This window comes from the organism of the source record quoted next, unplaced genomic scaffold (assembly GCF_019419815.1).
Source record: "Pyrus x bretschneideri cultivar Hongxiangsu unplaced genomic scaffold, Pyrus_bretschneideri_v1 Contig1, whole genome shotgun sequence".
In the NCBI taxonomy this organism is placed as follows: Eukaryota; Viridiplantae; Streptophyta; class Magnoliopsida; order Rosales; family Rosaceae; genus Pyrus; species Pyrus x bretschneideri.
In genome coordinates, this window is record NW_025999390.1 from 16,317,054 (window position 1) to 16,342,773 (window position 25,720).

At 35.8% G+C, this 25,720-nt stretch overlaps 1 protein-coding gene across 1 annotated transcript; it reads right to left on the reverse strand.

Moving 5' to 3' along the window:
* Positions 1-8,291: 8,291 nt before the first annotated feature.
* Positions 8,292-10,399, reverse strand: LOC125471852 (loganic acid O-methyltransferase-like). The gene is made up of 3 exons (XM_048572732.1): positions 10,262-10,399; positions 9,313-9,978; positions 8,292-8,630 (listed from the first exon to the last, which is right to left on the reverse strand). Exons 1-3 carry the CDS (start codon positions 10,346-10,348, stop codon positions 8,292-8,294), a joined length of 1,092 nt encoding a protein of 363 aa, XP_048428689.1. The 5' UTR covers positions 10,349-10,399.
* Positions 10,400-25,720: the final 15,321 nt, after the last annotated feature.

Consider the following 25,720-nt stretch of genomic DNA (forward strand, 5'->3'; position numbering starts at 1 on the left):
CCTTCCTAAGTGCTTTGAAAAAAGTCTTCATCGATCGATTGAGCATGCTACTCATCCGATCAAGCTCTAGATCTCTTTTAAGGAAGTTTGAGACTTCATCTCTAGGATTGCTCAAATCTTCTTGGGATGTTCTTCAATTCCTCGTTGGGTTACTAGGTACCCTAAGAATATGCCTGAAGATACTCCAAATGTGCATTTAGTGGGATTGAGCTTCATCTTGTACTTTCTAAGAATGTCGAAAGTTTTCACCAAGTTGTCGATATAAACTAATCGCTGTTTTCCCTTCACTATAGTGTCATCGACGTAGACCTTCATGGTTACTCCAATTTGCTTCTTGAACATCATGTTTACTGATCGTTGGTAAGTGGTTCCCGCATTCTTGAGGCTAAAAGGCATGACCTTGTAGTTGTAGATGCCTTGCTCGATCATGAATATGGTTTTCTCCTTGTTGGGCTCGTGCATGGCTATTTATTTGTAGCCGGAGTTTACGTCCAAGAAACCGAGCAGCTAGTTCTTGGAAGTTGAATCTACTAGTAGATCGATTCGGGGAACTGGATAAGGATCATTTGGGCATGCTTTGTTGAGGTCAGTGTAGTCTACGCAAACCCTCTATTTGCTCTTCTCTTTCTTCATTACTAGCATGACGTTGGCAAGCCATGCTGAGTCTCCTAACTTTTCAATAAATCCAGCCTTTAATAGCTTGTCGATTTCAGCTTCTATGATCGCCACTCATTTGGGTGCGAAATGTCTCTTCTTTTGGATCACCGGTTTGGCAGTGGGGTTAACGTGCAGCTTGTGGCAAGCTATCTTGGAGTCGATGCCAGGCATGTTAGAAGGTGACCATGCGAAGACGTCACGATTTTCCCTAAGGGTTCCTCCTTTTCCTTCGGGCTCAGATATGAGCTGATTTTAACAGTCTTCTCTGGCTGCTGAGGATCAAGAATGATGTGCTTAGCGTCCTCTTTAGGTTTCCATCCCGTCTCGTCTGCTAGCGCGTTGATTTAGACACCATCTTCTTGATCCGTCTGCTGTAATTGCTATTTGGTAGCTTTGTCGTCTCTTTGGACCTCGATAGCCTCTACGGGGGTCAAGGTCTTCTTTTTTTACTCCTTCAGTACTTACACAGTGCATCGTCGAGATGTGGCCTGGTTAAACTTGATTTCTCTAACTCCTCATCTTGGGATGTTAAATTGAATTTTTTGATACTTGACGGAGGTTACAATGTCTAGTGTTATCAGCCAATCTCGTCCTAGAATCCCATTATAGGGACACGACTCACTTATAATTGTGAACATCTGCTTTGAGACAACAAGCGATGTTCTCACGTCAAGTGTAATGTTGTCGATGACAATCGAGGTGTGTCAGTTGAATATGGTGAGTACCTCTGCTCGGCTTATGATTGTATTTTCAAGCCCATCTTCTGAATTACTGAGAGCTGAAGTAGGTTAACCATACTTCCATTGTCAACCATCATTTTGTTAACTATAGAGTGGGCTAGTTGGACAGATACCACTAATGCGTCGTCATGTGGGAAGTCAACGTCTTCAGCATCCTACTCGGTGAAGCCAACGATGGGCCAGGTTTGGGTGTTGAATGCCTGGACCTGAGAGACTAGTAGAGTTTGCTAGATCTTCATTTTCTTGGAGTTGTTGGTGGCCCTCAAGTGTTCGAATTCGGCGAAGATGTCCTTGATCTGGATTGTCTTGGTTGGCAGTTCTTTGTCGATGTCTACATTCCTTCTAGGCTGTATAGCTGGCTTATCCGAGTATTTATTGACCTTGCCCCCTTTCACCAGCTTATCTAGCTAGTTCTTCCAAGTGTAGCAGTTGTCGGTTGTGTGACCAGGACCTCGATGGAATGCACAATACTTAGTATGGTCCAACTTGGAGGTATCACCATTTGATTACTTCGGTAGCGTTAACCATGGTTCGCTCCTGATGTCGCAGATGATTTGGTGGATCGAGATAAAGAATTTAAAGTAGTTCTTGGGCGTTAGGTCTCCTTTAATTGGGGATCGGTCTTTGCGTTTAACCTCTTGCTTGCTTTTATTGTTATACTGCTTCCCGTCCTTCTTTTTTTGAGCTACTGCCATTCTTTTCGAGGCTGATCGGGTGCCTTGTCTGCTCCCCGAGCTTTGTCCTAAAGTGCATGCTTCTCTGGTAAAGTTAGATATTCTTTCATGATCAACTCTCCAAACAACGGGTGATATGTTAGAAGCCCTTTTGGAAGGCTGCACTAGCTATCGAATCGTTGCATCCAACTATCTTTGCCTTCTCTGCTTTAAACCTCTTCACATAGTCGTGGAGCGATGGTAAGGTGTGGAACCAATCTTGCGTTTCGCCTTGTAGAGTGGTGGTGAATATCTTGCACATGAGAGCATCATTGTTCCAATAGAGGATTATTATGTTTCGGTAATGCTTTAGGTGTCTCTTTAGGTCTTTATCATCTTTGAAGGATGTGAAATGTGGTATGCTGAATTTGCATGGAGGCTCTGCCTGCTCGATCTCCTCCATGAAAGGTAACCTACTTATATTGGTCATATCCCTTCGTAGTGCCTCATCAGTGATCTCGTTGCATTGGAAATCGCGTAATCGCTTGATCATAAGCCTTTCTACTTCTTCCTGAATTTGCCTTTGTTAGGGGTAGTGGAGTTCTCGGCTGCCCCGGTCGTGACTTATTGGTCTAGGCTACTTGTCTATATGTTCAGCTTATCTATGTCGCGGTTGCGGTGCATGTGGTATGTTCCTAGCAAGTGAGCTAGTTCCTTGTGGGCTACCGGTTGAACTTGAGCCGGATTGAGTGACTGCTTCTCTCTGTCTGTCGTGCTACCTACTATGATGTGAGGTAAATGATGCTCCTTGCGATCCTAGCCACAAATCAACACTTTGCTTGGAAGGTTGCTCATGTTAATTATCGGAGTGTGGCTCTAGCCAAGAATGCACGCTCCTCTACACGTTAAGAAGAAAGTATACGCTATCTTGGAGGCCCAGTCGGGAGTGTGTACTAGCCGAACGCTTGATTCGTGACTGGTAGAATGGCTACTTGCCAAGACACTACTGGAAAGGTTCGTCGTCTGCCCTTGTCCTACTTTGGGAAACCTTGTTTGGGGCACGCTGCAAGAGGTGATTTACCAAGGTCGTCTATTGCGCAAGGGCGCTTGTCAACTCTATGACTTGTCAAGACAAGTGTTGTTCGCAATTTAGATTGGAAGAACTTGCACGATATGCATTTCCTTGAGTAGAGGAAGTGTAATGGACTCCAGCCACTAAATTTGAGTTGGGATATGTCAAATCTGCGGAGAAATGAGGTGAAAATACCCACGATTCAATCGTCGGTCCAGAAATCTGAAGCTGGGCTGGTTTAACCGATCTTGTACCGGTTTGGGGTGCTAGGAGGGCCACGAGAATGCGTTGGGCCATGTGTGCAGGCTGCTCCGTGTGTGGCGCGTGTGGGTGCTGGGGCAGTGACTTGGGCTACCTTCGATGGCTGGGCTTACTGTTGCACAGTGGCGTGGGTTTTTGGTTGCCTCACTGTTTCCTACTCACTGTAGGTTGTGAGCTCGCCTAGGGCTGCTACAGTGGTTGATGTCGTGGTGGTTGTAATGATAGTGCCCCGTGGGGGTGGTGCCACTCCACTAGCTATCGCATTGAGTCTTCTGGATCGTTGTGGTAGGGCTACATCACGATCTCCATCACTTGGTCCAAATCCTTGAACGTAGGAAATGTTGTTTGTCATGGTTTCCGAATTTCTAGTCATTATACTTTTCTTTTACATTTATTCAAAGAATTTTATCAAAAAATTCTAGGAATAAGGATGTACGAAAAATCTACAAATGAACAAGAAATAAGAAACTTTGAATGCGACAGTCTTCTTCGAGCGTGTGAATTAGGACTCTCAATGAAAGCACCAATTTGTGGATGCAAATTTCCATCGTCTTCTCCTTTGACGAAAATGCACCTGCAAAATAATAACACCTAAGATAAAGGCCAAAAGCCTCACGCACCCACAATGAATGAGGGGGCTTTGGCCGAAGAATCTTCGATGCCAAAGTTAGAATTTGAAAGAGAATATGTAATGGCCTAGCATTTTAGTGGGAGAATGAGGCTATTTATAGGGAAGTGGCCAACCCTATTTGGAGAATAGGGACCAGCCATATATTGTGGATTTATAAGTATAATTGCAAGAGATTATGTGGAATAATATCTTGCAATTAACTTCGTAATTAATCCTAAATTGAATAGAAAAATTAGGAGTTACCTTTCGAGTGAGGATTTGATGAGGAGTGATGAGAATGATTTGAATAAATACCATTTTGATCACCTTTGACTCTTCCTTGATTGAGCTGTTATTGTCTGCTGCATGCGCATGGGAATCCCAGTGTGTCTCGACGGTAATTTTGTATTTTTCACCCAAAAGTACACATGTCACCTCCATAAGTTTCTTGATTATTTTTAGCTCCACAACACGTAGTCTAGAAAGGGTCGAACTTAAAGTAATAAAACTCTCTTCGGAAAAATGAACGAGGGTGAAATTGTCACGAGTAAATTATCTGTTCTCGTAACAATTTTGTCTCAACAAGAATATCTTTGCACCACTTCCAAAACATGAAGCTCGAAGCTAAGTTTTGGGGCTAATAGTCTGCCTCCAAATTGGGATGTGCCATATGTGGTCGGCCTAAAACCGAGTGATTTGAGCAGTTTACTTGCTTTGGCACGACCATTTGGGACACATAGGTCGAATAACAACAACAATGCCACGTATACGACGCGTCTCCTTACCTAAATTAAGGATCTTGTGCTTACAAGCACACTTTGCCAAGCCTGCTCGTTTGGAAAATTAGATATGTTATCCCTAGCAAAAATACTAAATGGCTCTCTTTTCACAATGAATTCAAGGGAATAATTGTGGACTAATCCAACCAAAAGGTGGATTGTGTAATTACCTATGGTTTTGGTTGATTTACCGACACATTGGTCACATGTTTGTCCACGCACTACTAACCTCTTGGTTGAGTTTAACCTAAGGGTTCACCACCCTAATTATCCCATAGAGTCTGGAAGACTGGATAATACCAGAGAGTTTATATAGAAGATGTTTTGATAAGTATTGCATGTCTTTTGAGTTTGCAAATTAAACATCGAATTCTCTATGGTCACCCCCAAACAGCCTTGCAGAGCGATCATAAAGCACAATTACATTCATTGCCCCAATTTTGTGAACGCACCAACTGCCTAGGGCTATGCAATCTTGTTTGCAGCTATGTTGGTTCCCTTAAGGCTCATTGTCACCCAAATCATTTTGACATTACAGCTGGTTATTAGGTACAACTTCACATTTCACACTTACACATTTAGGTGTGCATTTTATGTGTCACGTTGTGTTGCTGAAACATACCAATATGGGTCATCAAAAAAGGATGTGAATCTCTTTCGATTATGATTCTTTTTCAAAATAGCTCTTTAAAACCCTTGCAAGTGATCTCTTTACTGCTTATTTGCAAATGTCACTTTAATGAGATAGTATTCCAATGTTAGAGGGGATAAGAATGTCAATGTTCCTGAACAAGGGCATAAATTAGCGTGGACGTTGCCTACTATGTCTCATCTCGATCCTTGTACCACACAAGTATGATAAGCAAGTGCAATGTATTCTAGCTTTCAAAATGTGCTCTAGACGTATTTCTCTGATCTAGCTAAAGTGAAGAAATCAAATACCAGTTGCAACCATATCTGCAAGGATAAACATACCTAATGGATGGCAAGTTAACATCCTCGATGGGTGTTCTACCCCTAAAGGATGGTCGGTCGCCCTAGGAGGATAGTTGGCCACCCTTGTTGGACGTTCTAGTACACCGGAGAATAACCAATTAATCTGTCATAGGCCTAAAGCACAACAGATAACTCGGTTCGTAGGATTCACTTCCCTAGAAGAGGAAGGATAAGGCAAAATGAATCCATACTCGATCAATGTCTCAATCATTTCTATCTCATGAGATTGATCTGAATTACTCTCGAGACCTGAAGTTCTTGGTCCAATATACTAGTTTGGGTGAGATAAGGAATTAGAATAAGATTATCATTGATGATGTTTCAATTATATGGTAGTTACCGACATAAATGAAAAGTCACGATATTGAACAATGCTTTGTTGATTAGTAAAAATGTAAAACTGATTTGACAATTGAAATTACAATCCCAGTTGAATTATATTCTTTATGAAAATGTGTTTGGACAAGTCGTTCCTACACTACCTAAGGTAAGGTAACATTATCATGTTATAAGTGGGAAATGAAGTGTAAAGAGATGAAAAAATAGTGTGATTTAGTGCACGCGTTATTGTGCAAGGCTTCTCTCAAATGCCTTGTTATTGATTGTAGCATTATAAATGTGGTTAGCACTTTTCTCCAGGGGGATATTGATACAAAGATTTACGTGTAAGTTCTCGAAGACTTATATGAACTGGTTCAAATGGTTCTAAACCACTAAACACCCTCTCAACTCGTTTGACCCGTTCACTTTACAGATTGAAGCAATCCGGGCAGATTTGGTATACCCATCTAAGCCCCTGATCCTCATAATGATGTTTGTTTTGTTTATTATGTTGACGCTGGTTACTTATCAAATTCACATATGGCACTGCCCCAAATAGTTAAACCATAAGCAAATTAGAAAGAAAAAGGATTAATTGCCCCAACCGTGAAGACACTGGCCGCCATGCCATCCCCAATCTACAACGTGACCTAACCCTTATCATTCTTTTTTAATAGATTTTTTATCACAAATGGTCCCTGAAAGTGACCCTCACCATCAAGATGGTCCCTGAAATTGAAAATCAATCAATGTAGTTCCTCAAAATTGGTGTCGCAAATCAATGTAGTATTTCCGTCACAATTCTGTTAAAAAATTTCTTAAGTGCTGATGTGGCACATAAATGGCCCCAGAAGTCCTTTTTTCTCACAAATGGTCCTTGAAATTGACCCATGACATCAAAATGGTCCCTGAAATTGACCCACGACATCAAAATGGTCCCTAAAATTGAAAATTAATCAATCTAGTCCCTCAAGTAAGTGTCTCAAATCAATGTAGTTATTCCATCACAATTCTATAAAAAATTCTGTTATGTATTGATGTGACACATAAATGGGTCACACAAGTCTAATGAAATTAAAAAAAAAAATTACAAATAGGCTTAATAATTTAATAGTTAATAAAAAATTGTCAACCCAAAAACCCAGTCCTACAATCACCTCTGATCTCAGCCCACATTTCTATACCTCATTCACTTTGTATTCTCTAAAAAAAATCTCAATACACCCATCTTTACACAATTCAACACACTTCATCGAATTGAACCTGGATCAAGATCACCTTTGGTGACGGCTTGGCCCATTGGCAATGACTTCTGGGACATCACCATTAACATTTAGGCGATCAACATCCTCACAACCTTAATCTTGAAGAGCTTGTTCGGCGCATCCCTAGTAGTCTGGCGATGAAAAGAACGACGAAGTCTACCTTGAGATAATGAGGTTATAACCGAGGTGCATCCATTGTTGATTGAAAACTATTACCACACCCCCTCTTAGGCCTTGGTTAAGCCTTGTGACTTTGAGAATTTATGGAAGGAAGCTCTCTTCGGGGTAGGCCCTACTGTAAGAAAAAAAAAATTCCATTGTGCAAAAAGGTATTTAGACAACTTTTTTAATTAATTATTAAACCCACATCAACACATAACAAGTTTTTTTTACATATTTGTGGCGAAAAGATCATATTGATTTGTGACACCTATTTTTAAGGACTACATTGATTGATTTTCAATTTTAGGGACCATTTTGATGGTGTGGATCAATTTCAGGAACCATCTTAATGGTGTGAGTCAATTTCATAGACCATTTGTGAAAAAAAAACCCATAAATCTTGTGAAGCCCATTTATGTGCCAAATTAGCACTTTAACAAAATTCTTAACAGAATTGTGACGGAAAGACCACATTGATTTGCAACACCTATTTTCAGGGGCTACATTGATTAATTTTTAATTTCAGGGATAATCTTGATAATGAAGATCAATTTCAGCGACCATTTGTGATAAAAACCTTTTTGAATATTTCGTTCAATTTCCAAAGTCTAATACACATCATATTACCATTTCTCAGTACTCTTAACTCGATTAGTACAACTGTACAATGAGACTATATCCGCACATAAAAGCTTCACTCCTGCGATTTTTTATTGCCGAAATTATTCAAATCATAAACAAAAGTGCGCGCAGTAAGAAAAGAGAAATACAAACATCAATTCTCCTTGCGTTTAAGCACAAAGAGAGAAATAATAGCCTTCCCCGACCCAAACTTGGAGGGTTGCTCTGCAACTTTCTTGTGATATAAGTTGAAGAGCTCATCTAACATTTCGTCTCCAAAGTGCTCCTTGAGGAGTGTTTCCACGACAGCTCTAAGGTGAGATGTAAATATTGAGGCATTAGAGAGAGCAGTACTTGTCAATACATTTGGTAAGATTTGTATTCTCTCTATGTTGAAGTTTCCATTTCTGTCTACAGCAACTTCCACCTCTTCCGGAGACATGAAATATATAGGTATGTTGAATGAATCAATTTTCTCTTCACTAACTTTTCCCTGCATTATGGCAAAATACATTGACGTCACAGATAATTTTTTGTGCAATTATACATGCATATAGTGTCTCCCAATGGATGTAACATTCCCCTTATGTTGAGGATCCCTCTAATAAGGACGCTTTATAGGACCCACTCCACATTCTTTTTTTTTTTTTAATAAACGATATTATCTACACTAAAAGGGAGGGGTATGTTTAGCCTCATAATGAGCTAATGATAATGTAGTTCAAACTCGTTTTTGGCGAGAATTGAACTTAAGACCTCTCACTTACAAGTGAAGAGAAATACTACTAGACTATAGTACTAAGTGGCCACTTCACATTGTATATATTGCAACAATCCTATCATTCATTTTTTTAGATCTTCTCTGAAAGATCATCTCTATCAAAAATTACCCAAATGCAAAACCATTTGACCGTTGGATTAAATGGTAGTTATATTAGCGTTTCTTTGAAAAACCGTATTTGTCTATTTTCTTTACTATAATTATATGTTTTAATGGTTTTTGGATTTGCCTAATTTTTTTGTAGAAATGATCTATAAATGATGTACTAAACAGTTTGGATCGTTGAGAAAAGTTATAGAATAAGCACCAAAGGTGTCTCTCAAATAAAATTATTTGAAAGATCCCTCAACGGAGGGGATGTACAGACATATATTTCATTTTTATCATGGCTTACCTCTTTGGTCATGTCCATGAGGCAAGATTCTAAAGTTTCATAGGTCGCAGTTGCCAAAGTATCAAAATGAGGGGTACCACTGGGGCGGCACATAATAATAAGCATCATCAATCCTCCATACATGATCTCTTGTGCCCTGGCAGAAAGGAAACATTCCATGTCCTCAGCATGTTGAGCTTCATAAGCCCTTATTACTTCTCCTGGGCTTGTGGAATTTGAGTAATGGATTTTTCCTTTATTCCAAGCAGGACCCTCCTTGTCCAGTATCTCTTTTGGCACTCTTGAAAGCCAACTAAGGGAATAAGAAGAATGAAATAAGTTAATGGAAGCTTTAGGAAATAGCCGACCATAGAAAGAACCAGGCATGCCTACGGCGTAGTAATTCCGATTCTTAGGCAACGATTTGAAGAGCATGTTAAAATCATTTCCGGAATGATCATTAAAGAAAACTTGAAATTCGGGGGTTCGAGAACTCGGTCCTTGAGTTTGATACTTTAGTTGCACAGCTTCAAGTATGTTTTCAACTGCAAAAAATGTATTTGGCCCAACTGAGCAACCCAAATCTGCAATGTGAAAGGTGCTGGATGACGACGACAACGTGTGTGTGTCCAGCTTTTCTGCAATTTCTTCTCTTATGACTTCCCTGGCAGAATCCACAGCTCTTTTCTGTAGAAGATGAAAAACAGATGAGATTGTGCATCTTAATTTCAGTGCCCGGTACGATATTCATTACCGATGTGAAGAGTACGCACAACTACAAGTAGTATCTGGTTACGTAATCCATGTTTTGAAACAATCTTCAATTTCGTTATACTAACAGACCAAAATTTAGCAAACAATAACAAGAAGAAAAGATGGAACGAGAACTGCCCTGCTTTGAAAAATGCAAAAGAGTAAAGATTACAAAATAAGATTGACAAAAAAAAAGGGTTACAAATTAAGACGAAACCTGGAAAGTGGAGTTGTTGGCATAGCTGTTAGGGCCGTCGCCAGCCTTCATTGCATAGGCTTTGAAGCCTTTGTCTGTTGGGGCCATCTCTGATGCAGGCTTCACTATATTTTTGTCTTTTGGGAGATGGGGAGGGAAATGGCAAAGATCATGGGGGCTCATTGTTATTGTACTCACACTCTGCTACTACTGGTTGGTTAGTGAATGGGACCCACCTAAGTGAAGATTTAACAAAAAATAGTTAATTTATTGGAAATTAGTAAGAGCCGGAGTCGGTCAAATGTGTAACGCAGAGTATTTTATTTTAATTTAGGGAAAATTAGAATCCTCTGCACTTTTTTAATATTTTTTAGATTAAACATTGGTTCTATTTTGAAATTTAATTAGGATGCCTAAACAATAGCCATGTCAACATTTTTATATTTATTTATATTACATGTAATTATTATGTTTTTTTTTAATTTAAAATGTTAATTATTAAATTCCACATATATCCTTTCAGGTTGATATGTTTTTGTACGTAACCTTTTTTTTTCGGAAGCCAGTTTCTTCTCCCATGTTAGAATTCTGTGATCCTCATTTTTGAATTTTGAATGGACTTATCCATTTCAATTAGTGGTTGTTTTCACTATTTTATATTGATATTATGTGAGATAATTAGACCTATTCTCTATTTTTGGAGGCTTGAGGCTAGTACATTTAGATAATATATTTAAACGTACTGAATACATACCAAGAAGATATATAAAGTTACATACCAAATATGTTTTTTTTAAATAAGTATAAACGTACCAAAATAATATATAAATGTATCAAATACATACAAAAAAGAAATATGAATGTACCAAATATGTACCAAGAAGATATATAAAGTAAGGTATCAAATACGTACCAAGGAGAAATATATGTTTAATCAAGAGGAAATATATGTAGCAAAATTTTTTTAATAAATATAAACATACCAAATACAGACAAAAAAAAAAAAAAAAACAAACAAACAAACAAACATTCCAAATATGTACCAAGAAGATATATTAAGTAATGTATCAAATATGTACCAAGAAGAATCTACGTTTCATGTGTAATTTGAAAGACTTTTTATTAAAATTGAATACTACAATATTTATCTACAAGAATTTTGGAGTTTTAAGATATTATGTAAGAAAATTAAAAGGTAAATTAAATATAATGGCAAGTCACATTCATGGGTATTTTGAAAGACTTTTTATTGGAATTAAATTCTACAATATTTATCTACAAGATTTTAGGAGTTTTGATGTATTATCTAGGAATTAAAAGGTATATTTATATAATGGCAAGTTGGGTAATTTAAATTAAAAAAGGCTACTTCTAATCTATGTGGCACCTAAATTGTAGAAAAATATTTAATCAAAACTCTAAAAGGCATAAATATTTAATCTCAAAATTTTAAAACCTAAACATCTGTATCAACACCCCCCCCCCTCTAAATTTATTTACTAACATTTGGTGTGATGAGCAAATTAACCAAACAAGGAAGATAGCATCAATCTGTTTATTTATTTTCAATCTCTGTTTTTATTGGTGGGAATTAGAAAGAATATAAAAGTGAAAAGAAATAAAAATTATATATGTGAGACGATACTAGGATGGAATTGGTGTTAAGAGAACCATAGTTTGTCCCTCAGCGTCAGCAACATCTTTGATTAATTTGTTGGCAAATGTCGACGATGTGAAACATCTTGATTTCCGAGAATATACAAACCGCCGGCTCGGTTATCAATAATCAAGCAGTGGCGGCCCTTTGTTTTATCGACATGCCATAAAATTTGGGTGAAGTGTTCTACAACCTCCGTCATAGTAAGGATGTTTTACATATTCCCTTGGCCCTATCCACCTTGTGTTGTGTCGGCTTGGTTCTATATTCACAAGTATGGTGATTGGGGTTCGAATTTAGATGGCTTAGTCGGTTGCAGCGTTTTGAGATCTTATTAATTTGTTGTTTGTCTATACTGACAACAATATGTTGATTAATTAGTTGGCAATGTAGACGATGAGGGACGTCTTGATTTCCGAGAACATAAAATCCTACCCCGCTGGCTCGGTTATCAACAATCAAGCAGTGAGGCTTTATTATTTGGGTTTTTATCACAAATGATTCATAAAATTAGTCATCATTATTAAGATTGTCTTTGAAATTGAAAATCAATTAATGTAGTCCCTGAAAATAGGTGTCGCAAATCAATGTGATCTTTCCGTCACAATTATGTTAAAAATTTCGTTAAGTGCTAATGTGGCACATAAATGGGCCTCACAAGATTTATAGGTTTTTATCATAAATGGTTCCTGAAATTGACTCACACCATCAAAATTGTAATACCCTGAAAATTTAAATATATGAATATGCGGAGAAAAATCGAAAATAAATCGATTTATGGGTATGAAAAATTGAATTGAGAACTTTTAAAGTTTTGTTTCTGGAAATTATTATAAATTATGTTGTGAAATTTATTGTTAGGTTGAAAAGACGGAAATGCTCCTAGTTGGCTTAATATAATTATACGAGAACGTATTTTATCTTTATATATTTTATCGGATTTCTTGATATATTTGGATAGAGGATGATCCTATGAGCGAGTAAGCAAAAACCGTTCGTGAAACGGAACGAAGGAGTTATTAGCATTTAAAGTTAGGGACATTTTTGTAAATTTAATCCCTTTTAAAAGGCTCCAGATTTTCTTGAGTACTAAGATTATGCCACGTGGGTGGCTGAGATGAGAAGAAAAGAAGAGAAAGGAAAGAGATGGACGACTGTAATGGAAAGGGAAGGAGATAAAGGGAGAGAGAGGGACCAATCAGAGGAGAGGAAAAGGAGGGAAAGGAGAAAAGGAGAAAAAGGGGGGGGGGGGGAACCGGGTCTCTTGACTCGTGCGACCCGATTGGCGGATGCATTGAACTCCAGCCATTTCCCGGTCAAATTCCGACGAATTGAAGCCCCTCACCACCTGAAAAACATTCCATGACCTTCCATCTACCTATTCCACCATAAATTAGATGAAAATTGGCCTTGAAATTGGGCAAACCGCACCGGTGGGTGCACGAGTTCATAGATGACGATCTACCGAATTTGAAACAAATTCCTTCGATCACCACCACCTATATCGTTCTCTTGAGGCTTGGAACAAAGCCCAAACAAGTTTGAGGGCCACAGTGCTATTAAGGAGTCAAATTGAGGACACCCAAATTTTAGGGTTCCAGCGGGTTCATGATGATTTGAGGCTTTTCCTGGCCAAAATGGAATTCGGCCCAGGTATAAAAGTTGTTCCCCATAACTTGCTCTACATTTATGTAAAATTTGGTAATTTTTGGAGATAGTTGAATTTTCCAGCGAGTCGGGACAGCCGACCACCACCTGCGGTGGCGCGTGGCCAGTGAGCCGATGCCATCTTTTTAAGCTAATTTTGATATTCTGAATCCATATTTGATATGCATTTGGTGTGATTCCTTTTTTTGAACCTCGTTAGTGATTGTTAGTCACTTGAATGGTTTTCGGAAATGAGTTAGAAAGTGGAAAGGTGAACTACGAAAGGCTTGATCCCACTTAAGGGTACGTAGGTAGTCTAACAATGTTAGATGCAACCTTAAATAATCGAGAATTAATCTTTTTATTGAGAATTTGTTTTAATAGAAGGAATTTGGGGATTAAATTGATAAGTTATTCGTATGTTTGATAATTAAAATACGGATATAGTTTTGTGAGGAATTAAGGAATTGAAGTAAAGAATCGTGATTAATGGAAGTAATTTAAACAAGAGTTTAAATTGGGCCTATCATCGGAATTATTTCCTGAAAATAAGTATTTCGGGGGCGGGGCATCACAAAGACGGTCCCTAAAATTGACCCACACCATCAAAATGGTCCCTAAAATTGAAAATCAATGAATGTAGTTTTTGAAAATAGGTGTCGCAAATCAATATGTTTTTTCCACCACAATTCTGTAAAATTTGTTGTTATGTGCTGATATGGATTTAATAATTAATTAAACAAGTTGTCTAAATACCTTTTTGCATAGAATGTAGCCTTTAATTGTATCCGTTCATCATAAATCGTGTGGCTAGTTTTCATCAGGTACTATTTGTTTTCAATTTCAAATAAAAAGTTTAAAATGATTTCTGACCGCATAATGTACAATGAATAGACATGGTTAGAGGATCCTCGAGATCCTCACAAAGAAGATCTAGAGAGGATCCTTATTCTTTTGCCCAACTGGAATTTTTTTTTATTTTTTATAGTAGGATCTACTCCAAAGAAAGATCCCTTCCATAAATTCTCAAAGGCACAAGTTTTAACCAAGGCCTAAGAGGGGGTTTGAAACTAGTTTTCAATCAACAATAGACGCACCTTAGTTATAACCTCATTATCTCAAGGCAGACCTCGCCCATTCTTTAAGTCACCAGACCACCAGGGAAGCGCCGAACAAGCTCTCCAAGATCAATGTTGTGAGGATCGCCTAAATGTTAACAGTGATGTCTCAAAAGTCATTGCCAATGAGGCAAGCCGTCATCAAAGGTAATCTCGATCCAGGTGCAATTCGATGAAGGGTGTTGAAGTGTGTAGAGATGGATGTATTGACATTTTTTTTTAGAGAATAAACGGCAAAGGAGGTAGAGGAATGTGAACTGGAATTGGAGGTGATTGTAGGACTGGGTTTCTGGGTTCACAACGTTTTGTTAAATATTAAATTATTAAACCTATTTGTAATTTTTTTTAAAATTTAATTAGACTTGTGTGATCCATTTATGTGTCACATCAGCACATAACATAATTTTTGACACAAAAGGACTACATTGATTTGGGACACTTACTTGCATAACTACATTGATCGATTTTCAATTTCAGGGACCATTTTGATGTCACATGTCAATTTCAATGACCATTTGTGAGAGAAAAAAAAAAAAAGAAAAAAAAAGGTATATGGGACCCTTTTATGTGCCACATCAGCACTTCACGAAATTTTTAACATAATTGTGACGAAATGACCACATTAATTTGCTACACCTATTTTCAGGGACTACATTGATTGATTTTCAATTTCAAGGACCATCTTGATGGTGATGGTCATTTTCATGGACCATTTGTGATAAAAACCTTATTGTTTTAGGAATTAGGGTTTACAAAGTAGCACTTTAAGGATTTGCTTGACAAAAGTCTCTCACGATACAACCATTTCTTCTTTATAGAAAGTAGCATGTTAATCCAAGAAAAGAAATCTCAAACTTTGTTTGAACTCTCTCACTAATTCTCTATTATTCTAGATATAAATTTTTGTTGTGATTTAAGATTCAAAATTAAGATAATGCAGAAATTAGGTTTGTATTACCTATTTTGTTTGTGTCCTATTTGAATTTGGATTTGACTTCTTAGTCGGACTCCTTGCTTGATGGAGAAATTTTGTTAATTACCTGTTTGATTAGGATTTTGATTTAGTTCCAATTAGTATTAGGATTCTCATTGTAACCTAAGCTTTATGCACTATGTTAATGTACAAAATCAGTGAGACTTTGGAACAACATAAAGTGTCAAGTTTGTGACCTTTGCAAGGTTGCTTAAGTCACCTAGTGAGGATAATATGTAAAGAGATACAGATAGGGAAGCAAACACATGATGTACATGGTTCACCCTAAGTTGGGTTACATCCACGAGGGTAGAGAAGTTCTCATTAATACTGAAGAGTTTACACAATACATATGTTCAAGCATAATCATCATTAGTGAGTTGTAATGACGAGTTTAAGTACAATAATGGCATTAGACATTAATTGTAATTGAATGATCTTCTTTTATAGTTGAGGAGAGTCTCCCGCTTCCGTCTGCGGTCGATGTAATTTGTATTAGGGTTTGTAATTTGTTGAATTTGGGTTGTGAGAGTTAAACACTCTTTTGTAATCTATGTTTGTTTAGTGAAATTCCTCGTAGTGCTTCATTCATAGGCATAAGTTTTTATTCTGAACCATGTTAATCTCTTGTGTTCTTATTTTGAAATTGTTTGTTTCTTCACTTTTACTTGCGACATTGATATTTGGTACTTTGTTAAAATTCGCTTCCACTTGAACATAAAAGTACAACACTTCCCTCCTAACCAAACTAAGATCTAAAACTTTAATGGAAGAACTGAGCTCCTATTACTGTACCAACATTAGCACAATCCTCTTCTATAAACAATCACACTCTGTTGACCCTAGAAATTGTAAAACCTATGTGGCACACATGCCGAGTAGCTACTGAGCTAACTACGCATTTCTGTTGATGTGGGTGTGCCAATTCTTGACCGAGCTCGGTTGGGTGAACAAAATAAATATGGTGATGCAGTGACGAATCGCGCTACTGACTTCTTCTTCTTATACCTTCGTTGTTGCTGTTGTTGCTTTTTTTTGTTAAAAAAAAAAAAATAAATAAATAAAGGCATTGCGTTATATCCTTTTAGTGGTTCATTCTATTATTTCTTCACCTCATTCTCATTGCTTATTTTATACGTCTTCTTCTCAAATATATCCACCATTACTGCGACCTCACTTTTCCCCTATAAAGCTCAATTGATCTTTTATTCATTTAAGCTTAATTTGCATCGGTCCATTATATTTGGATGGCTCTATTTTTAAGATCTCGAGCATAATTTGATCAGAGTGGATATGTTAGCCAGAGCAGTATGTTTTTCGTTTTGTATCTAAATTTAAACTATTTATTCAAGGCTTCTAGTTTTAAATTAAATTAGAGTATTATTCAGAAGAAAAAAAATCTCAATAATTGGGGCACCTCACTATCCAATTCTATATATTTTTTTTTTGGTTGAATAACCAATTCTATAACTAATGACCCAACATGGTGTACTAATTAATGTGTATGACAGATACTCAATACTAGAATATTCTTTAATAAAGCATATGGTGTGTCTTGTTTGCATTTTTTTTGTTTGCATTAAGATTATACTATAAATTGTAATGTCTGGCATAATGTACTTGTCTTTAACGTACCAATGTGAATCTAACCAAATATATATATCGCTCAAGCATCTTCTCCAAAGATGCTGCCCACATTAAGAGAGAGATACCTTCTAACATTTTGTCCTAGCCAAATATATATGGCTTAAGCATCTTCCCCAAAGATGCTCCTAACATTACGATAAAGATATAATTCTAATATTTTGTCTCATTGTTGTCCTTTACGTGCCAATGTGAATCTAACCAAATATATATGGATTACACATCTTCCCTAAAGATGCTCCTAACATTAAAGAAAGAGATATCTTCTAACATTTTGTCTCATTGAAAGACTACATTGTTCCTAAAAATAAATAAACAATAAAATATTGTGCATTTGTTTATAAAATGCACCATTGGAACCAATTAGATTCAATACCAATGTTAGTTTAAACCAAAAATACATGTGTGGATGTAAATTTATGTCATCTGTTTCTTTGACGAAAATGCACCTGCAAAATAATAACATCTAAAGCCTCACGTGCCCACAATGAAACTACAAGAAATCGAATTAATATAGGCAGAAATATTTGCCTCTAAAAACCACCAATAGGGGCCAATACATAGAAAAATTGCTCCTAATAACAAGGAGTGGCGGAAAGTAGATTCACCCCTAAAAAGGCTGTTGCTTATTAGATACAAAAAATGTCAAACATTCACCTCTATTATTTTTATTGCCACATTGGTAGGTTCTATGAATAGACATAATTACAGGTAGATAAATGCATCTGCTCCTAATACTTTCATTTATATAAAAAAAAATCCACAAGATAATAAATGCATTATCCACCCAATCGTCATTTATTGGTTTTGAATCATTCACAATATTCAAACCTAGCATGATTCATCTTCATCTTTCTAGACCTCAGAACAATAGAGTAATTTTAATAAAAAATTACAAGAAAAAACATTTTCTTCCTTCAATCCTCTCCTTTCCGTTAGTCTCAAGCTTTGTAGACCAGATCTCTAAGTCCATCTTCTTATGTTGCAGCAGCACACGAGTCTATATAAAAAACAAAAAAGAAAACATAATAAACAACAAAGCCAAATTATGAAGTATAGTAATTTGTACAAACAAACAGGAAAAATCAAACCTGAATTCCAATCAATTAAACGTATAAAAAATAATTAAACAAAGATTAACACAAAGCAATTACCTCTAAAATTGAAAGTTCTTGAGAATTCTTTCTCACTATCAATCAAATGATATTTCTATTCCAATCTATTCATAAAATTCTCTTCCACTCTAAATTATTCAAAATCTCACCAAGTGTACCTACAAAACAATTCAAGATGGAAAAAAAAAACTTCAATCAAACCAAATTCTCTGTGTCAAACCTTTCTTTTGGTCCTCCCGGAGTAGCAAAGGACAAATAGACAACAAAAGATTACTAGGAATGAAAGAAAGAGATAACGGATTGGGATTTGCACAAGAGAAAGAGAGGGGAAGAAAAATGAAGGAAAAATGGAAAAATGATGAGTTGTGTGGCAGTTCAAGAAGGGAAAAGAGAAAATTGAGGGAAGTGGGTTTGTATTGGAATTAGGGTTTACGTAATTAATGTTTTTTTTTTCCTACTAAATAATAATATCCTTTATTTTTATTTTTTGTAAACATTAATTTGTAATTAAACATATCTGCCTTAAATAGTAAGAAAAAAAAAAGTTTAAATAAATAAGTACAAACATCCGCTGTGAGATCCCACATTGGCGGGGTGAGGGTTGGTCCCTGACCTTATATGTACATGCTCACCTCCTATTGCAAGCACGTTTTGGGAACTCACTGGCTCCGGATCCCATAAGAACTCCGAAGTTAAGTGAGATTGGGTGAGAGCAGTTCAAGGATGGGTGACCCCCTAGGAAGTTCTAGTACCAAAACCCAAGAACAAATCCGTGAGGGCGTGGCCCAAAGTGGACAATATCGTGCTACGGTGGAGTCGAGCTGAGATGTGACAATTTGGTATCAGAGCCAAACTTGCCATCTGTTTGAGTGTGCCGATGAGGACGTTGAGCTCCCAAGGGGGGTGGATTGTGAGATTCCACATTGGCGAGGTGAGGGTTGGTCCCTGGCCTTATATGTACATGCTCCCCTCCCATTGCAAGACGCGTTTTGGGAACTCACTAGCTCCGGATCCCATAAGAACTCCGAAGTTAAATGAGTTTGGGCGAGAGCAATCCTAGGATGGGTGATCTCCTGGGAAGTTATTGTGCCGAAACCCCAGAACAAATCCGTGAGGGCGTGGCCTAAAACGGACAATATCGTGCTACGGCGGAGTCGAGTTAGGATGTGACATCCACCCTAATGAAAAAAATAATTAAATTTAACTTATTATTAGTTGAATTGGGGGCTAATTTATTCGCCTCTAATAGCTAAATAAAGTAAAAGCAGTTTTTTCTGCCCCTAGAAGTAATAAAATTAATAGAGGAGAATTATTTTTTGTCCCTATTAAATTAATAGAGACAATTGCATGTTTTTGCCCTTAATGAAAACTATTAGAGGCAAATTTTTATTTTCACATCTAATATAATGCCTCTAATATTCACTTTTCCTGTAGTTTTTTTTTTTTTGGCGCGGGGGGTGGGGTGGGGGCGCTTTGGTTGAAGAATCTTCGATGTCAAAGTTAGAATTCTGAAAAAATTATGTTTAAGAGTTTGTGGGTAGCAAATAGCCTCCCGAATTTTGAAGATAAAGTGGGTATTTATAGGAGAGAATGAGGAAGTGGGCCGAGTTTAATAGTGAAGAGTTTACACAATACATAGGTTCAAGCATAATCATCATTAGTGAGTTATAATGATGAGTTTAAGTACAATAATGGCATTAGGGCTTAATTGTAAGAGAATTATCTTTTTTTATAGTTGAGGAGAGTTTCCCGCTTCCGTCCACGGTCGATGTAATTTGTATTAGGGTTTGTAATTTGTTGAATTTGGGTTGTGAGAGTTAAATACTCTTTGGTAATCTTTGTTTGTTTTGTGAAATTTCTTGTCGTGCTTAACTCGTGGGCATAAGTTTTTATGCTGAACAATGTTAATCTCTTGTGTTCTTATTTTGAGATCATTTGTTTCTTCACTTTCACTTGCAACGTTAATATTTGGTACTTCGTTAAAATTCGATTCCGCTTGAACATACTAGTACAACACTTCCCTCTTAACCAAACTGAGATTTAAAACTTCAGTGGAAGGACTGAGCTCCTATTACTGTATCAACATTAGCACAATCCTATTCTATAAATAGTCACTCTGTTGACCCTAGAAATTGCAAAACCTACGTGGCATGTATGCCGCGTAGCTACTGAGTTAACTACTCCTTTCTATTGATGCAAGCGTACCAATTCTTGACCGAGCTTGGTCAGGTGAATGAAATAAATATGGTGATGCAATGATGAATCGCGTCGCTGACTTCTTCACTAAGCGACTTTGGCCAAGGAAAGAACACTCTTGCCCTAGCATTTTGGAACCTAAAGACAAGGTTATGCCTCCGGTTACAAAGTTCAATGTTTTGCACTGGGTTCGGCTGCTTCAACTATATTTGTGAAAATATGGGTGCGCCGAAAAAGAATCAGGTTGTAAGGGAAAAGATACAAGGAAATGAGCGTCTTTACTATGAATATTATTCGGTCGTCTAAATGTTGAACGCTGAAGTATACTTGTGAGTAACTGACCATAGAACACCTCACTTCGTTGGAAAGTTGATGAAGTGACCTCTTTCATTGAAAGAATCGTAGAATCTTCGCCAACTGAGACTTGGATAGATAACCAACCAAACTTGAAGTAGTGATGTTAATTTAAATTGAAGATACTTCTCGATTGACTGGTTTTACGGCTCTAGTGGTGTTAAGTTAAACTGAATATGTCGCCGGTTGTCAGCACAGTGTTGTTAATCCAAACTAGAGGTGTGTTGACAAAAGGGTTAGTGAAACAATTAGTATTTTCTCAGGGGTTTGAGAAGAGTTTCGCGTAGAGTGTTGAGTTGTTTAAGGTCCTCTTTGCGTTTCAAAACCTCATATTTCTAGGGATAAATTTCGTTATGGCAAAGTTTGCCAAGTTGTAAAATTATGATAATAATCCAATTCCTCGGTGCATTCTTTGAATATACTTGGAATTATTCTCGGCATAAACTTTATCACTGGCAAGTGCCACCATCTTCAACTATGACTATGAACCTATATTGATTATGTAATTGATTCAACCTTTATCCAAAAACAAATTATGATTTTTAACATTTCTTTCATCCAACAACTTAGAATATAAGGGTCGAGTGCATGCAAAATTAGATCCAAACACACTCAATTTAGCAACATAATCGAATCAAACCATTCTTATTTTTTCAATTACAAAATCGATAATTCACAACTAAAGAACAATGAAAGTATATTAAATAAAGGATTTTGGTGTCCAAAAAAATAAATTCTCCACTGGGTTAAATGGGGGTTTGGGTAAGGTGGGTGATGTTGGCATCTGTGTAGCCATGTAAGCAAATTAACGAAAAACTTAACAGAAGGGCTAACGTTGTGCGATAAACAAAATTCAAGTACTAAAATGAACCATTTTTCATTTAAGAACCAATCTAAACAAGGGTCATAGTTTAGGAATCAATTCTAATTTTTTTTTTTATTTTCTTATATTCTTCTTATACAGTGGTTCATTCTATTATTTCTTCACCTCATTCTCCTTGTTTATTATATACGCCTTCTTCTCATACATATCCACCATTACTGCGACCTCGCTTTCCCCCCTATAAAGTTCAATTGTTCTTTTATCCATCTAACTTAATTTTGCATTGGTTCATTATATTTGGATGGCTCATTTTTAAGATCTAGTGCATAATTTGAGCAGATGGGATACGTTGGCCAGACCATTATGTTTTTCATTCTGTATCCAAATTCGAATTATTTCTTAGGCTTCTAGCTTAGATTAAATTAGAGTATTACTTAAAAAAGAAAAAAAAAATCTCAATAATTGAGCCACGTCATTATCCAATTCTATAATTTTTTTGTTAATTTTTTATTCTTTTTGTTATTAATTTTGTTTTGTTTTTGTTTTTTGTTAAATAACCAATTCTATAAATAATGACTCAACATGGTGTACTAATTAATGTGTATGACAGATACCCAATACTAGAATATTCTTTAATAAAGCATACGGTGTGACCTGTTTGATTTTTTTGTTTGCATTAAGATTTGACCTAGCATTCGTGTCATGTTTTCCGTGTTTATATCGTTTTCATGTCATATCCGATATCTCAACGGATCGAATCATGTAACACTCATTAAAATTAACAGGTAAAATGACCCGACCCGAAATCGACCAAATAATATTAACAGGTAATATAACCCGACCAGTTACCTGTTAAGGAAAATATATTTTAAACCAATAAATAATCAAATAAACAACATAATACTAAATAAATATATACATACCATATTGTCACATCCAAAACATAAAAACGTATTTTTCTTTTAAATATATTTTCGCTTACCTAAATTGATCAAATGGTAAAATTGGAAAATATTGGAATAGAGAAGGGGTTTTTTCATCCAAAAAAGTTCTAATAATATAAGTGAAATAGAATCCACGGGTATAGATTTACTCTCATTTATCTTACGGTTTTTATTTAAGGAAAATCTTTAATAGTTTTTAAATTAATGTAGAAGTGTAAAAAAAATATAGAAAAAAATATATATAAACGCTCGTAATGACAAGCTTTATAACTTTCATGAAGAGCTTAATTTCGAAATTCACCACTATAATTATATAAATCATAGATCAAAATTTGACCGTTGATTGTTGTTTACATTTACGCTTCATTGTTCTCATCAAATTTTGTTTTTTCAGATTTTCTTTTTTGAAAACATGATCTATTAGAAGATGCAGGAAGATTAACGGTTTGGATCGTTGATATTATATTCAGAGTTTTACGGTTAGTGAAAATATTGCTTGATGTTTATAAAGTTTTTACAAACTATATAACATCGACTCATATTTCAATTAACCGTAAATTTCGAAAAATGATATTAAAGATATGAACCATTCATCTTCTTATATCCGCTAGATGATCATGTTTTCAAAAAAGAAATTAAAAAAAAAAAGAAATTTAGTAAGAAGAATAAAGCGTAAATGATAATCGATGGTTAAATATAAATTTAAGGTTTATGGATTATAGTGTTGGATTTCAAAGCTGACCCCTTTATGAAAGTTGTAAAGCTCGTCACTATGAGTGATTTTATATATTTTTTACACTTCTACAATAATTATTATTAATTTTATGAATTTTGCCCTCAAATAAAAAACATTATTCATGAGGGTTTGAAGGATTTTAAAAATCTAAACGATAATATAAGTGTAACCATTATCTACTTGTGGAGGAATAATGATGAATCACGAGTGTTTATATATTCTTTCACATTTTTCATACTTGTATGTATATCTTCTTAGTTCTTGCCTATACAAATTGTAAGATCCCACATCGACCAACGGAGTGGGGGTGATGTACCTTATATGTACATGCTCCACTCCCTATAACACAAGGCCTTTTTGGGAACTCATTGGCTTCTGATACCATAAGAACTCCAAAGTTAAGCGAGTTTTGGGCGAGAGCAATCCTAGGATGGGTGACCCCCCTAGGAAGTTCTCGTGCTGAAACTCAAAAACAAAACCGTAAGGGAATGGTAAGCCTAGAGCGGACAATATCGTGCTATGGCAGAGTCGAGCTGGTATGTGACACAAATACTATACTAGTTTATTTTAATTTTAACATGTTAAGTAAAATTTATCCTAGTAATGATAATAAGGAACTCTCATAATAAAAATAAATAATGACTAAAACTTTTTTTTTTTTTAACTTATATAGAATGATAATACAAAACTATATATTTAATATAGAATATATTGTATATATGAATATGGCTATTGTATTTTATAATAAATCTTTTAGTAATTAAACTTTAAAATTATCAAAATAATTTTTTTCTTAACAGGGTCGAAATGGGTTACACACGTGTTACCCACATGTATACCTGTTAAGAACCTATTATTAATGGGTCACCCAATAATGACCCGATTAATTATCATGTTGATCCGAAATCTGTTACTTTTGTGTCGTGTTACCGTATCGTGTCAGAAACTGCCAGGTCTAATTAAGATGGTGTACTAATTAACGTGTGGCCTAATGCACTCGTCTTTTACGTACTAATGTGAATCTAACCAAATATAAATGGCTCAAGCATCTTCCCCAAAGATGCTGCCCACATTAAGAGAAAGATATCTTCTAACATTTTGTCTCATTGCCGTAAAAGTCTTTTACGTACCATTGTGAATCTAACCAAATATATATGGCTTAAGCATAAAGCATCTTCCCAAAGATGCTCCTAACATCACGATAGAGATATAATTCTAATATTTTGTCTCATTGTCGTCTTTTATGTACCAATATGAATTTAATCAAATATATATGGCTTAAACATCTTCCCCAAAGATGCTCCTAACATTAAGAGAGAGATATCTTCTAACATTTTGTCTCATTGAAAAATTACATTGTTCATAAAAATAAATAAAAAGTTAAAAAAGCCAAAAAAGTATACAGAAAATGCAAACCTCTATCACCACGCAACTCATACGAATCACCAATTTTTCAAATTGTACATCATAGAACATTCTTACAAAATAATCAAATCGGAAATATTTAAAGCATCTAATTGAATTCAAAGAAATTGATGAACACTTTGTTTTAAGAAAACATTGAAATTTCATCGTGATAATTAAATAGGCAAATGGTTTTAGATTGAATTAAATTTTTACAAGGATGATCTAAGAATCAAGAGTTACAAAATGGAAGGTTCGGATCATTAAAGTTTGATGTGGAGTGGGATCCACAACTAATTTGCATTTTTTTTAATAAAATGAGAATTTCTTCCCTTAAAGGCGCACACATATATATAGGGATAGGATCAAGGGACAAATATTTAAACAAACATTTTTCATTTCTTTGTAGCCTTTAGATTTTATAGTTTTCAACGGTCTAGACTAAGGGGGTGTATTCAATTGGGAATTGAGAGATTTTAATGGATTTATAAATCCAAGGATTTTTATGGAGTTTAAATTATTTGTAGAGATTTCATGTAAAATTTTGATTCAATTCCCTTGAAATCTCATGGGGAGAGATGAGATTTGTGGATGCTTAAAATACACTACAAAATCTCTCCAATTCCCTCTAAGTCCTCAACTTTTCCAAATTCTTTAAATTCTAATTCTAATTGAATACACCTGGAATGTTATAAACTTCTTTAAAATTCTAATTGAATACACTCGGATTTCTAAGGATTTTAATAAACTATCTTAAAATCCTGATTGAATACACATTGAATTTCAAATAATCACTTAAAATCCTGATCGAATATCCCTGGATTCATTAAAAGAATTAAAATCCCTCAAAATCCCAATTGAATACACCC

What these genes read in the sequence shown, in the direction of transcription:
- LOC125471852 (XM_048572732.1), bottom strand. Translation starts at nt 10,348, where the DNA reads ATGGCCCCAACAGACAAAGGCTTCAAAGCCTATGCAATGAAGGCTGGC. An exon ending in CCAACAACTCCACTTTCCAG is followed by an intron (nt 9,979 to 10,261) that starts GTTTCGTCTTAA and finishes CATCTTCTACAG; the next exon opens with AAAAGAGCTGTGGATTCTGC. An exon ending in TCATGGACATGACCAAAGAG is followed by an intron (nt 8,631 to 9,312) that starts GTAAGCCATGAT and finishes GCCATAATGCAG; the next exon opens with GGAAAAGTTAGTGAAGAGAA.